Source organism: Carassius carassius, chromosome 31, assembly GCF_963082965.1.
Source record: "Carassius carassius chromosome 31, fCarCar2.1, whole genome shotgun sequence".
Taxonomy (NCBI): domain Eukaryota; kingdom Metazoa; phylum Chordata; class Actinopteri; order Cypriniformes; family Cyprinidae; genus Carassius; species Carassius carassius.
Window position 1 is genome coordinate 30,028,787 of NC_081785.1, and position 14,937 is coordinate 30,043,723.

At 39.2% G+C, this 14,937-nt stretch overlaps 1 protein-coding gene across 4 annotated transcripts in view; it reads right to left on the bottom strand.

The window, feature by feature from the left end:
* Nucleotides 1-9,418: 9,418 nt before the first annotated feature.
* meis2a (Meis homeobox 2a) overlaps nt 9,419-14,937 on the bottom strand; it is a 60,300-nt gene continuing 54,781 nt past the window's right edge. For 2 of the 4 annotated variants that reach the window (XM_059519493.1, XM_059519496.1), the window contains exons 10-13: nt 14,310-14,368; nt 13,597-13,686; nt 12,963-13,048; nt 9,419-10,871 (exon numbers count right to left, since the gene is read on the bottom strand). In XM_059519493.1, coding sequence (XP_059375476.1) covers nt 12,990-13,048; nt 13,597-13,686; nt 14,310-14,368 — 208 coding nt within the window. In that variant the 3' untranslated portion in view covers nt 9,419-10,871; nt 12,963-12,989. Of the gene's footprint in view, nt 10,872-12,962; nt 13,049-13,596; nt 13,708-14,309; nt 14,369-14,937 lie in introns of all 4 variants that reach the window. The other 2 variants (XM_059519495.1, XM_059519494.1) reach the window with 1 other exon arrangement.

Sequence of the window (14,937 nt, forward strand, 5' to 3'; positions counted from 1 at the left end):
AGTTCTGAAACTTTAGTACATTGACTAAAGTAAAAGTGAAAAAGTGAAAAGACATCCGGGGATCAGGGGAATTAGATTTTTTCAGTTCAGGAACACTTTAAATCAAGTTACAGTTACTGGAGTGGCAACGTTGAAAACTTAATATCTGTCAAAACAAATCTATCAAAATGAACTAAAAAAAGCTTCAAAAAGAAAATAAGCTTACCCAAATTAAAATTCTTGGCCGAAACCAAACACGTTTTTTTCTATGTATTTTGCCAATTATTTCATCATTGCATAAATTAAATGACCAAAATGTGTTTTTTAACCAAAAAAAAAAAAAGAAAAAATTCAGTTTACAAAACAACTGAAAAATATTTAACATTGAACATTTTTAACATTCTAGCAGACACTATACAAATTACCAACAAAGCACAATTTAACTTAAAATTAATAAGTTAGTAAAATAATATTTTTTGGCCATCTGACCCCCTTCGATTATTTATTCTGAAAAAATAATTTATATATCGACATATGTTTAAGTTATTTTGATTTTCAATTAAATGTGTCTTGGTTTAAAGATGTTTAGATATGTGTATTGTTTTTTGTTTATTTTGCAAAATTCACCGGTCCTAGACTCTAGATCACTTCTTGTGTGTCAGCCAGCCCGAGCTCAGCAGAAGTACCTGCTGATTTAAATGATGTGGTTCTCCCGTCTGCAGGTTCGGTCCAGGTCTGGTCATCTACTGGTACGGGTTCATGTCTGACCGAGGGATCCTGCTGAGAGACATCGTAACCCTGTGTCAGGGGCCGGCGCGGAGCCGAGTCTGACCCGTCACAGGCCGTTTGTTGGTGTGGATGTCAGTCCGGAAGCAATTTAGCTTTCCTGCAGCGTGAGACTCCTGGCAAACGTCTGCTGTGAACTCCAGCTGAACTCCAGCGGCTGAATCCCGCTGAGAGACAGCTGACACACCTCACTCTTATCTCCCCTCCGGACCCTGCGCAGGGACGCCTGGGTTCAATTATAAAGTCTAATAAAGGTGTGAGCTCTTCATATGTTTGTGTGGAGTGTGTGTCTATCTTCTGAAGCTTTCTTAAAGTCAGGTCCAGAGTGACGCTCTCCAAAACTTCCTCTTCCTCTCTGAGCTGTAAAGAGCTGTGGAGAGATAGCAGAGAGATCTCAAGAGCTTCCTGTCTGGTCACTTTTAACCCTGTGACACCTGACGCACGAAACAGTCAGAAAACAATGAAATGGAACAGTTCATTTAACCTTTAAACTACATTATTTATTAAAAAAAAAGGTTGCATGTGTGTTTTATGTTTTGTATGATATCTGATGCATCAGTCTCATGTACAGTAGTCTGAAATTCTGATGCTTGTTAGGTAAATCAATGAGATCTTTATAAATCGAATCTAAATCTAAATATGAGTCTGTGCTCTATATCTGCAGTAATGAGATGAGATGTAAACACAGTGTATATAACACAGTGATTGAGAGCTGGAGAAATCAAGGCTCCTCAGAAGATGTGAGATGTTCTGGAGGCTTGTGAAGATCATTCCTCCGCTGAGGAACAGTGAAAGTAAAGCTTCTGGAAACAAACGCTCCTCAAAAGATCCTGAGGATCAGATTTGAGACTCTAAAACATGATTGATGGAGAATCAAGTAAAGCTGAGGTGCTTCAGTCCAGTAAGAGTTCATCTGGAGATATTACTGACCTTATTCTGACCTTTACTTGATCAAAAACCCTTCCCTTAATGTCTAACCCTAGAAACGGATCTCAGTTGGGCCCCAAACACAAAGGCCCTCAGCGTCTAGGACTATAGCTCTTAACAGAGTAGAGAAAGAAGTAAAAGCAGAGTAAACAGGCGAGTCAGTTCCTCCAGAGAGCTTCCTGTCATTGTGTTCATGATGCTTCAGTGCATGAAAGAGCCTATAAATTAGACTGTGCTCTGAACGTCCTGATGTTTCCAGCTGCTCGTATTTCTGTCACACTGCCTGCTTCTTCTTTTAGATTGTGATTTTTTAAGCTCTGGTGGTCTTAAAGCATGGTGGTTTTGATGTGTGTGTCATTAAACAGGAATAAAGTGGTAGTTCACGCAAAAATGAAGTTTGGGGTCATTTACTTTCCCTCATGCCTTTCCAAACCCACACACTTTCACAAGACACTAATGTGTGGCATTTAGGTACTAAAATGTACCTTTCAGGGGTAAACAAGGCAAAAAGGTGATTGTTTTGTAGGGGTCCTGTCGCAGTGACAGTTTTTTTCTGACAGTGCAGAAGACATTCATTCATCATGCATCTTAATGAGGTAAGATTTAAGAAAACACTTTATTTTGGTAGTCCACTTTAGACATTCAACTACCTATAAATAACTTAGCAGCTATTTGTCAACTAGCAGTCGTTAGAGTATTAGTAGACTGTCTGCATAATGTCTACTAACACTTTATTTTGATGGTCGTTCAACTGACTATAAGTAACTTTGCAAGTACAGCAGTGTATTCTACTAACCCTAACCTAACAATATACAGTGCTTTAGTTGACATGTAGTTGCAAAGTTACAGTTAGTGGACCATCAAAATAAAGTGTAACCAAAAAATAATACCTCAGCAAGCAAACAATTCAATCAAAAGTGTCAGTTAAGAAGTTTATAAAGCTACAAAACATTTGTTTCAAATAAACGCTGTTCTTCTGAACTTTCTGTTCATCTGTGAATCCTGAAAAATAAAATGTATCACAGTTTCCACAGAAATATTGAGCAGCACAACTGTGTTCAACATTGATAATAATCAGAAATGTTTCTCGAGCAGTAAATCATCATATTATTCTGATTTCTGAAGATCATGTGACACTGAAGACTGGAGGAATGATGCTGAAAATACAGCGGAGCATCACAGAAATACATTACACTTTAACACAGATTCACACAGAAAACAGATGATTTACATTAGAATAATATTTCACAATATTATGTTTTTCTTTTTTTGAAGCAAATAGTTGAATGTGTTATGGGTTTGGAAGATCATGAGGGTGAGTAAATGATGAGCATAAAACTTTTAATGCCAGAGGTTTTAATCACCCCAAACTCGTCCAGATGAACACACGTGAACCGCTGGAGCCTCTGTCATTGTTGTGAAATGCTGGTTTCTCTAGTACCCAGAATGCTGTTCTCTGCAGAGGTCTGAGAGCGGAACAGGAAGCAGATCTGCAGTGATTCACAGCTGTTTCTGCTCAGTCATTAACATATTCATCTCTCGGCAGAGCAGCAGGTGTGTTATGACGTTAAGTTCTGCTTCACACACACACACACACACACATTCCCTGCTGGCAATTAGCTTTGTTTTTTTCTGATGGTCTTTCCATCGCAGCTGAGGTTTCAACTGTTAAACGCCAGCAGCCCAGTGTACATCAGCACAAAACTGTGCTTCAAATGAAACTAAATGAATATTAGTCCTGTATCAATTTAATTAAATACACTACTATATGAAGGGTTTTTTTGCATGTCAGTTTGGGACCAAAATGTTTTGTAGTCAAGGATAGATTTTGAGTCCTATGAGTAAACTTTACCTTTATTTATGTCCCGTATTAAGTCTGAATTCAATAACTGAGACAAAACCTTGGATTGAACAGTGTTGGGGAAAGTTACTTTCAAAAGTAACGATTTACAACATTGCGTTACTTCCTAAAAAAGTAACTAATTACGTTACTTAGTTACTTTTTATTGAAAGTAATGCGTTATGTTTTATGTTTATGTACTTTTTAAATCTGGGCTGGGCTTGCCTGTTTGCTTTTAATATAAAAAGTTATATTTTTGGCCAATGTAAAAGCCATTTTGCGCCAAAAGCCTCAGGCTGAAGGAAATGTAAATACATGTCTATACAGTAGAACACAGAAAAAGAAAGTTCAACACTCTTCGGCAATAAAAAAGAAGAACAAATGTTAGTTTATCATGTGTAATATTTGTTTATTAGTATATAATAGTTCTAATAATAGTTATATTCTTTAAAAAAATCTAACTACCTTTCTAATCTTTTTACATTCTATTTTCTTTTCATTAATTATGCAATTGTATATGTGTGTGTGTGTGTGTGTGTGTGTGTGTGTGTGTGTGTGTGTGTGTGTGTGTGTAAAGACCTCTAACACTAGCTTGCTCTATTCTTTTTTTATTCTATCTGTTTTCTTTATATTATATTATTTAAAAGCCCATGCTTCGTGTACTGTGTAGACTTGTTATAGCACTTATATATCATTGCTCTTTTTGTTGTTTTTGATTGCTTCCACTGTCTTCATCTGTAAGTCGCTTTGGATAAAAGCGTCTGCTAAATGAATAAATGTAAATGTAATGTAAATGTAGTATGGATGAATTGGATCATCGAAGGTCAGCACAGCAAATTGGTTAAAAAAAATGGGATGGATATTTGTATTATTTAACATATATAATTATTGCAGCTTTGAGTCATATTCCGAGTTGTTTTTAACTGTTTTTATTAATTTTGAGGAAAACTAAATCAGAACCAAAGAAACATCTTACTCCTGATTTCTCTCAACATGGGGACAGGAGAGCTTTCTATCAATAAATGGGGGAAAAAGGTAACTGGCATTACTTATTTGAAAAGTAATCAGATATTTTACTTTAAATTAAAAAGTAATGCGTTACTTTACTAGTTACTTGAAATAAGTAACCTGATTACGTAACTCACGTTACTTGTAATGCGTTACCCCCAACACTGGGATTGAATGGTTGAAAAGTCTCGCCAACGCTGCATTTGTTTGATCGGATATACAGTGAAAACATCTGTGTTCTGTGTGAGTATCTGTTAAAGTGTAATGTATTTCTGTGATGCTCCGCTGTATTTTCAGCATCATTCCTCCAGTCTTCAGTGTCACATGATCTTCAGAAATCATGAAAATATGATGGTTTACTGCTCAAAAACATTTCTGATTATTATCAATGTTGAACACAGTTGAGCTGCTCAATATTTCTGTGGAAACTGATGCAGTTTATTTTTCAGGATTCACAGATGAACAGAAAGTTCAGAAGAACAGCGTTTATTTGAAACAGAATCTGTTTTTACATTCTAAATCTTTACTGTCAGGTTTTGAACAGAAGTGCACACTGTTGGGTGGAGTTTGTTGAGATGCTGATGTTTTGCACTCACAGCTGGTCTCGGTGGCATGTGATTGTGTAAATGGTGACGTCTGTGTAAGTGCTGCAGGACGAGACGGGTGTTCGAAGGATCTCTGATGGTCTGCTCTCATCTGTCTGTCAACGGATGCTCAGGCGTTTGCTCTGATTGTTCTGGATTATTGTGTTTGGCCGGAGGGGTGCAGTCCAGCCCCTAAAGGTCAACGGCACCAGTGGCATTTGGGTTCTGACAGGCGACCCAGATTCAGTGAACGTCATGTTCTGTTGCAGTCAGAGACGTGACTCCTGGAGAGTGTGCTTCAGTTCCTCGTGAGGAGAGGATACACCAGCCACACACACACACACACACACACACACACACACACACACACACACACCGTCTGTGTGTGTGTACCTATTTTTAGCATATTTTGGAGATGTTCTTTTCTGTAAAAACACCATAAAATAAATAGAGGTCTGTGTCTTTTTATTGATTAAAATGCTGAACATTTGAGTGATTGCTTACAGTATTTATTATAACTAGCTGTGAGTAAAAACAACAAGTGTATGGAATGTGCTCATTGATCTAAGACTATCAGCATGACACAGATATGATGTATAATGTTTATTCTGATCAGAGGTGATTTAACTTCTTCTTTTCGGTCCACAGTTATACATTAATGGTTTAATTTCTCTGTCTGGATGTAAGTGAAGAATTATTTGTAAGTTTAGTTTTTTTCAGGTTCTAATGATTAATGTGTACACACAGTTGAGTGTAATGTATTTACATGCACCTTGTTATTAAAGTGATTTTCTGTAAATGATTGCTGTCTGTTTCTGTAACTGAGCAAATGATTCTGTTGAATGAGCGCTGAAACAAGAAACATGAGTTTGTGTGCATTCATCTCTTCAAATATGTATTCAAACATATTATTTTCTGGCCTGTATTTTCTGTATGTATATATATATATATATATATATATATATATATATATATATATATATATATATATATATATATATATATATATATATATATATATATATATATATATAATTGTATTTATTTCTTTATTTTTAATGTTATCATGTTTCTTTATGCTCAAAGAAACATAGTGTAAGAATAGTGTCCAGACATTTTTCTGCGTGTAGCTGAGTGTTTTTCTGACTGTGTGTGTTTTTGATTCTCCTGAAAAGAAAGAAAGAAAGAAAGAAAGAAAGAAAGAAAGAAAGAAAGAAAGAAAGAAAGAAAGAAAGTTTTTTTTCTGAGAACATCCCAAAGAAAGTGAGATTTTGCCACTTCTGGAGATTAATTATATCTCCAAACGATTAATAAATAAACACACTCAGCTTTATATTATTCCGTTTTTTTTATGCGTTATTGCAGAAATTCCCATATGTTGTCTTAAATGTATTATTATTATTCAAGATTATTATTTCAGTTTTACGCACGTGCATGAGATATTTTCTTTTTCTTTAAACGGTTCCGACTAAACGGGACGCAGAAACCCGCGTTACACTGTAGGATGATCTGGAGATCTTCATCATCATCTTCATCACTGCAGGAATCAGAGATGATTTGATTCTCCTGATGCAGCTCGTTGTTATCTCCGATATTCCCGTTGGTTCGGATCAATTATAAAATAAGCTATAGGAAGAAGACTGACTTTAATATTGACTTCTGTTCGTTCATGAGTAGTTTCACCCAGAAGGGGTCGCTGCGACATTGGCCCCCGGGGTATGCTCTCTCTCTCTCTCTCTCTCTCTCTCTCTCACACACACACACACACACACACACACACACACACACACACACACACACACACACGGCCTTTCTGTCGGACTTCTGACAAACACATTATTTAGTTATTATTTATTTAACCTATTTTTCAGTAAATCATTATTATTATTATTTTGTTCCGTAATCAAAAAAAAAAAAATAATAAATAAATCCTCCTCCATGTTTAATGACTCATTATTTAATTTAAAAAGCTTAAATTCGATCAAACACTGGTCTGATGAAAATCCCGCAGAAATGTACGGCCTTTTTGTACTTTGTTATTTATTATTATTATTATTGCTATATACAAGAACAATAGAAATACCCTGAAATCCAATGGTACAATAAAACTTGCTTCTGCTGTTCGTGTGACGTCAGATCGCTGGAAATTCTTCATCAGTGACTAACATTAATTACGACAATATATGTCCAATATATGTAAATTAACCCCTATGAAATAAGCATTTACTGTCAAGAAATACAATAATAATAATAATAATAATAATAATAATAATAATAATGTAAACGATGATGATGAAATTTGAAATAATAATAGTAAACAGGCCTAAACAAAATAATAATTATTATTATAACTATATAATATTATTTCCAGAAATTGTTTATCTGACTCAGTAGCTGCCATAAATCATGTGCGCGTAATATGGAGCCCGCTCATCACATATTTTATATAGCTAGCCCATTTTTGCCCTAGTTTATAATGTTTTAAAATCCTGTGAAATTAAATAGGCTACAAAAAAATAAAATAAATACAATAAAATAAATACGAATAGCTTTTCTTTTTTTCTTTCTTTCTTTTTTTGTCGTGCTGGCGATATGAAACACGTCTTGAGTTCTGAGTAATTAGTGATGTTTGTGTGTTTGAGCTGAAGTGATGCAGGCTTTCTTTACTCTGTTTCTAAATGAAGAACTGAGAGAGAACGGAAAGAGTGAAAGAAAGAGAGAGAGAGAGAGAACTGCGTGTGCTTTATTGATCAGTGACTGTGAGCTAATGTCATTATCCTCATCAATAGAGAATCACTGTGATGCTGACAGTGATTAATGATCAGGGGCCTCTGCGCGTGACCCCCGGGGCCCACAAACACACACACACACACACACACACACACACACACAGCAGATGCCGCTTCAGCTGGAACACGTTCTCTTCTTTATAAAAGTGATACAAGCAGAAAGCAATATTCGTTTCCTCGGCTGTGTGTGTGTGTGTGTGTGTGTGTGTGTGTGTGTGTGTTTGTGAAGCATTTACCTGCTCGTTTTCTCCCGTTTATTGCGAGCATTTCATCTGCTTTTGTGTATTGTAGTAGCTACTCCCGTGACTCTGACATGACGACGACGATGATGATGAAGAAGAAGAAGAAGGCCGGATCATCCATCATTCCTGTCACAGGCGCAATTCAATCCACCTCCTGTCGTCTATTAATATTAAAATCAGCTCACAGTGATGCCGCCCTTCCTTTCACTGCTCTTCCTTTCTTTTTCTTTCAGCATATACTTTAGAATATTTGCACGTCTGTTTTCTCGAATGACCAGGCACTGAAATTATATTTGTTAATTTGTGATTCTTGGTGAAAAAATACACATAAATAAATACAATAAATGTAAAGAATTAAACTGGCCATGATAACTTGCACAGCGCTAATAAAAACAGCTCAAATCTCTCCTCGCGACTGCACACTGCTGGATATTTACTTGCAGTCATATATTTACGAATGTTATTATTTAGTAAATTAATAATTACCGCTGGTTTTATTTTAAATTATTAATACTGTAATTCAGCTTTTTTTTTTTTTTACCAATAATTAAAAGCCTTCTTTTTGGGGGAAATTCGCCTGTTCTCTTTTATGCATCGAGCGCTAAAATGAGCCTTCAGTACATATTCAGAAAAACATATTAAACATTCAACTAATGAAGAAAAAAAAACGAACTAACTTCCACGTCAAGCTCTTAAAACATTTGACTATGAATATATTTTCCACTACGAGGAGATGCTGCTCTTTCCTGGAAAAAAAAGCGCCTTTTATTCGTTGCTTTTTTTTGCGCACGTGATCGTCCTCGTCACTGTAATCGCCATGCAGAATTTTACTAGTATGTATAAATGCCGCTTGTAATAATAATAATAATAATAATAATAATAATAATAATAATAATAGTAGTAGTAATTCTTTGCCGTGTGGCGCAGCGGGTGCAGTGTGACCGAGGCGCCAGCAGGAGGCGCCGCTGAGACTCGAACCCCTTCAGTCCCTGCACATGTGCCCCTCTGAGTCCTGCAGTAAGTCAGCGTGTGTCAGAACAAACATCTTCAGAGCAGGATCGGGTTTAGAGAACAGTAACACGCCACGATCCTTCACACGACTACAACAGGCTGCTGAAAAAAACAAACGGGCCCAATTCTTTGTAAGCTTATTAAATAAGAATAATTCATTTTATATGAGCTATTCTTTATGCATTACAGATTTGATATTATTTTCCATGTGCAACACACTGTAGGCCTACAGCACACAAAAATCTACCAAGATCAAAAATGAAATATTTATTACAGCATTTGTGACTGAACACCTTTGAAACATCACGCCACAGTCCTCATACAAGTACTGAATGTATTTGTGACAAAGCTCGAGGGAGACAGTATTCATCTTCTAGTGGAGCACGTGCTGATAAAGGAAGGGGAATCATGGACATAACAATATCAATGCCACAGCAGATCTGAAACTAGCAAAAAACATTCGTCTTCAGTTGAGGTAAACACATAGAATATCTAACATGAAACAATTAATAGACTGAACTCTGAACGAAGTTTCTTACAATATTCTCTCAGCTTCTCACCGAGCTTTGAGTTCATAATTTAAGGTCATTTTTTCTTTTCTTTTTTTTTCATCCTTTTAAAGTTTTTCTCCGCGTCGACCGCTTCTCTGCTGTGTGTGCCGAGGATCGACAGATTTATTGATCCCAGGCGTTCAGCTTCTCGAGGATACACGTCCTTCATAAGGCTCTTACTCTGAGAGTCCGAGATACAAAATTAATAATAATAATAATAATAAAAACGTATAAAAGCAACACAATCCAGTGCTTGGGCAATTCAAACGAAGAACTTCACCTACAGGGCAACATTCATTCATGGACCAAAAAATGTTAAATGCATGACGGAAAAAGCGGAGGGGTCTCTGAAGAGCGCGGGCTTCAGTCGTCGTCATCACCGGTGCTGTGCTCCGTGACGGGGCGGGTTCACCGGGATTCTCCCGTTAATGCCGCGATCGGAGCTCCTCTGCCTCGGGATCAGCACACACAGTGTGAAAAACAGGGCAACGATTTACTCTAGGACTAGCTCATGAAACATAAAGTGAGTGAGGATACAAATGTACAAGATTTAATTTAGTTTCTATGTTTTTATACTACAGTAGTTTAAACTCTTTGAGTCTCTTTTGTCTTTTTTTTCTTTTCTTTTTTTTTTATCATGATATCATGTGTTTGTGTGTGTGCATGTGTGTATTTTTATTTAGCTGAAACATCCTCTGTTGTTTTGAACAGACACCCAAGACTTTACAAAGTGTTTCTGTCAGCTCTTGGTCCTCCAGCAACAAAAGTAACAAAATTCACAAGATAAAAAGCGATCACAGCTCGTCTGGAATTCCACGTGAAGCTTCGGATACTTCACTGCATTCTCTTTTCCTTCAAAAATCTTTCGTGGGGTTATTGTCCAGTTCATCCGTGGTGGTATTGGTTGGTTCCCTTCGGTCATTGGCCGGTCCAGCAGCGCTGTGGTGAGGGGTCAGAGGAGTCGTGGTCATTTCTGCTCGAGGAGGGGGTCTCCGTGCATTAGCATGGCCGCACGGGTCGGAGGGTGACGAGGAGCTCGGTGTGACAAACGCAAGAGACGAGGGGCTTTCGGTGGAGGGGGTGGGTCGGTGATGCCATGCTCATGCCCACAGGACCACGCTGAGGTACGAACTCCCCTGGCACGCCTCACAGACCTGAGATTCAGAGAAACACACAGTCAGCGGTGCGAGACCAATGCGATCGCAGCACCCTGATCTAGATTCAGGCCACACATCTGCAGTCAGTACAGCTAAAGATATTTCAAACAAAGAGCACACTTGAGCCGAGACATTTGATAATGGCCTGTATCTCTGTTCGGTGCATCGATTTGTGCACACCTGTGAGAAAACACTTAGATGTAGAATTAATTTCCTTTTATCCATCTTCAATCACGCAGCAGAACAATGCATGCATTTTACCTTCTCTGGGAATCGAACCTATGACCTTGCCGTTGTGGGCACAATGCAGTGATAGTGGAAATAACCTCATAATACTAAAATTATCAGCGTTCAGAGCGGTCAAATCCCAGACAAAATTGAGTGACAGAACTAGCTGCGCCGCTGCAAACAGATTTAAGTTCCTTTACCAACTTGCTAAATTATTTAGGGGCTGGTAAACACCACACCACTCAGGAGGCAGCGCAATATCTGCTTATTATACAGGACAAGATCTTACATTGAGCTGGAGACCATAAAGAAAACTAGGAGGACAGATGCGTGCGTAGAATCAGTGATGGTGAAACACATTAGTAGCACTGAGCTGCTGAATCCAAACAGTTCACGGAAGTGGAATCACTAGCAGGACGCCAGTGTTTTGTAACGTGACCCCAGGGGCATTAAAAACAGTCATTTAAAGGAGGGGACAGGGTCACTCCAAGGTCAGGCACTCACTGCTCACTCACTGTTTCAAGTAAAGAACAGCGCAGGCCAAGTATTTGAGAGGAAACTGCATGCATTCTCCATACATTCATCACACATGCAAAGTGATCCTCTAAAACCTTGGGCAGCAGCTGCAATATAACCTGCAGCTCTTCCCTTTAAATGTTCAGTATATATGTGTGACGCTGTAAACCTCTGTCTAGATCTGCATCCTTCAGTAACAGAATACCTCTGTGAGCGTTCATAATTAAACAGCAAATACAGCATATTGTGTGTGTGTGTAATCGAATCAGAGATGGCTAATATTCCTATGTATTAAGCTATTAATCTAATTGCTCATGAAGCATAAAATATGTTTCGTAATTAAATAGTCTCAAAATGATCCCGTGCCGTATTAAAAATTATCCAAGCTGAGCAAATGTTGTCTCTGCGGCTGTTTTAGGGAACACGCTTGCCACGTTTCATAGTCTATTAACGAGGGGGGGGGGATTCGTCACAGCATCGCTATGGTGACCTACAGGAAACTGCCGTCTATTTACATATAAAGGGTTCTTTTAATCAAGCAAAGTGTTATTATATTGAGCCTCATTGAGCAGGAAGTAGAGGTGTTAAATAAAATCTTCTCTGCCCTGCCACCTTTGGGATGCCATACGTCTTGATTTCTCAAATGTCAGTGGTGCGGCGCCGGTGGCCGTCTTAATCAGACGAGGAGATCTCTGCGTTTACATGCGGTCGTTCTTTAATGCCATCCTTCCATAGCCCACACACTCTCATCTGCAGATATTCCCATTCCATCTCCCTCCATTCCCAGTAAAAAAGAAAAGACGCGCGGCTTCCCCCGGTGAAGGATGGCCGTGTCACCCGCCGTCTCTATATCTCTCTCTGGGAGCGTAATGTACTGCACTGCTCCCGTCTTTGCATATAAGATAATTTGGCCATCAATCCTTCCCCTGACGGATTTATGTCACTCTGAGGACAGTTTCACTTCTCCTTTTTTATCGCTTCACTGGAGCCCGCTTAATTTCACCCCGTCATATTCTACCTCAGGAGATGCCATTTTTTCCCCCAAATGTCTATCATTTGCATTGGCCGCATGAGACGTGGAGCACGGCGCCGCTGCAGCGATAAATAAATTCCACTTTAGTGCTTCTCTGCTTGTTTTTGTTCCAAGCTGTCCAGGAAACATCGCACGACTCGCGGCTCACCTGACTCGTTTAAACTCGCCCTGATGTTTAGCAATCGCAGGGCGGCTGTAAAGTGGCGCGTCTGTGGTGTTATTTTGGGTTTTCAGGGGAATTCTGACAGGAAATTGACAGGAAAGACTATTGAAAGAAAGGCGGAGGAAAAAAAGAGTCCCAGTGTACTTACTTCCCCCTTTTCTTTACTGTACAGCCGTTACATGTAGTGCCACTGGCCGTCCATGCCCATATTCATGCCCATGCCACTCATAGGACCTGCAGAGACAAACAGCACAGACAGCACAGACGGTCAGTGCCCAGCAGAGCCCAACATCCAAAACACACAGGAGGAGATATAAAACTGACAACAACCCAGAGAACTCAGGTCCTGCTCAAAGGTTGCTCAGGTAAGGGGTTTTTCATTTTGTCTTCCTAAATGTTAGTTAAAATGGATCTGGATAGCCAAAATCATTTTATTATTTAAAGAGAGAGGATTCTTTTGATTTCAGACGTCAGAGCAGTCTGAGATATTTTCTCTCCTGAATCTCACTCTATGTGAGACACCTGAGATCACTGGAAGAGAAACCATTTAGAACCAGAACCAGGAGGCCTGAATTTACTAAGAGTGTGCAATCCTGCTTCTGGAGGTCAACTGTCCTGCAAACACACATAATCCAGCTAGTCAAGGTCTTCAGGATTACTAGGTGTGTTAGAACAGATTGTGGCTAAACTCTGCAAGACAGAGTTTGGCCTTTCTGGAGCAGATTTGGACACCCTGGTCTAAAAGAATCAAACAAGATGTTGAAGAGGTGACTGCATCTCACCTGCCGGCCGGATGCCCATGTGTTGCTGTCCGTCCAGCACGAAGCTGCCCATGGGCTGCCCCTCCGGACTGTACGCCGCTCCCTGGCTCACTGAAGGATCAAGAAGAAAACCTGAGTGAAGTCAAACGTGGACACCAGGGGAAGAAGAGAGAAGACACACCAGACAATCAGCGATTATCCCAGCAGCAGCCCAAACACGATGAGCTGTTCATCAGCCACACGCACACACACACACACACACACACAGAGACACACACGTGCCATTCTCCAACGTATGCACCAACAGGACAAGAGAAGGTTGCTTCAACAGAACTGTCCAGCAGCACTCAATGATGTCTATCTCTTGACTTGCTTCAGTGGTCTGGGGTTCAGGAGATCATAGCGTGTCAGAGATCTAGAAACCACACAGTGGTACTAAAGCTGTCGCTGGAAGATCTGCATCTACATTCGTCACTAAAAACAATGTCTATCCCAGTGTTCACTGCAGAAATCCTAATAAATCATCACTTACTACAGCGAGAAACATTATCAAGCCATCAATAACTCAAAATACTACAGAATTTCCCTCATGTTTCTGGTGTGAATTCCTGGATGTTGGAGGAACATCCAATTAGATTCAATCCGCTCACTTTGTACCGTAGACATGGGAGAGACTTGCTCAAAGACTCTCAAGTGAGACACAAACAGTGTTGAGAAGATGAGATGATGTTTACCTGCTCGATTTGACTGGTCAATCATGGGCTGCACTATTCTTCTTCTGGCATTAATGAACCTGAAAACACAAGAGAAAAACAAGACCCATTACATCACCTGCCATCACAAACCCAACATGTGGCTGATATTAAACACTTAGTATTAGTAGCATTAGCAGTTAGCAGTGTTGTAGTACTCGAGGCCAAGATCATATTTCTGGAGCATTTAGACTCGGCCTGGAGTTGGATTCGAATGAGCTGGTCTTAGCTAATCATAAAAGACATGGTCTTGGACATCTGAGATGGACTCGTCTAGTCTACTTGAGTACTGCCAGTCCAGATAAACCAGAAAACAACATACACGCTCAAACTCAGGAGTTCTGGAAGGTTTGTATTAGACGAATTTTAGATGATTTTAATAAATGAAAGTGTCTGAGTAGCTTATTAAAGCTCTGCCTGAAGAGAGACAAAACACAGACGAGATCTGGAATGGTTTCTCCAAGACAACAATCAGATAAGTGGAGATGTTTCTGAAGTCTCCTGCTTCTCAAAACATAATCTCACATGAGATCTCAACAACACGCTCAGATCTGCCAAGAGAGCTCTTCAAGTGATCTGAGCTGTTGTCCAGGTTCATTTTAAAGCTCTA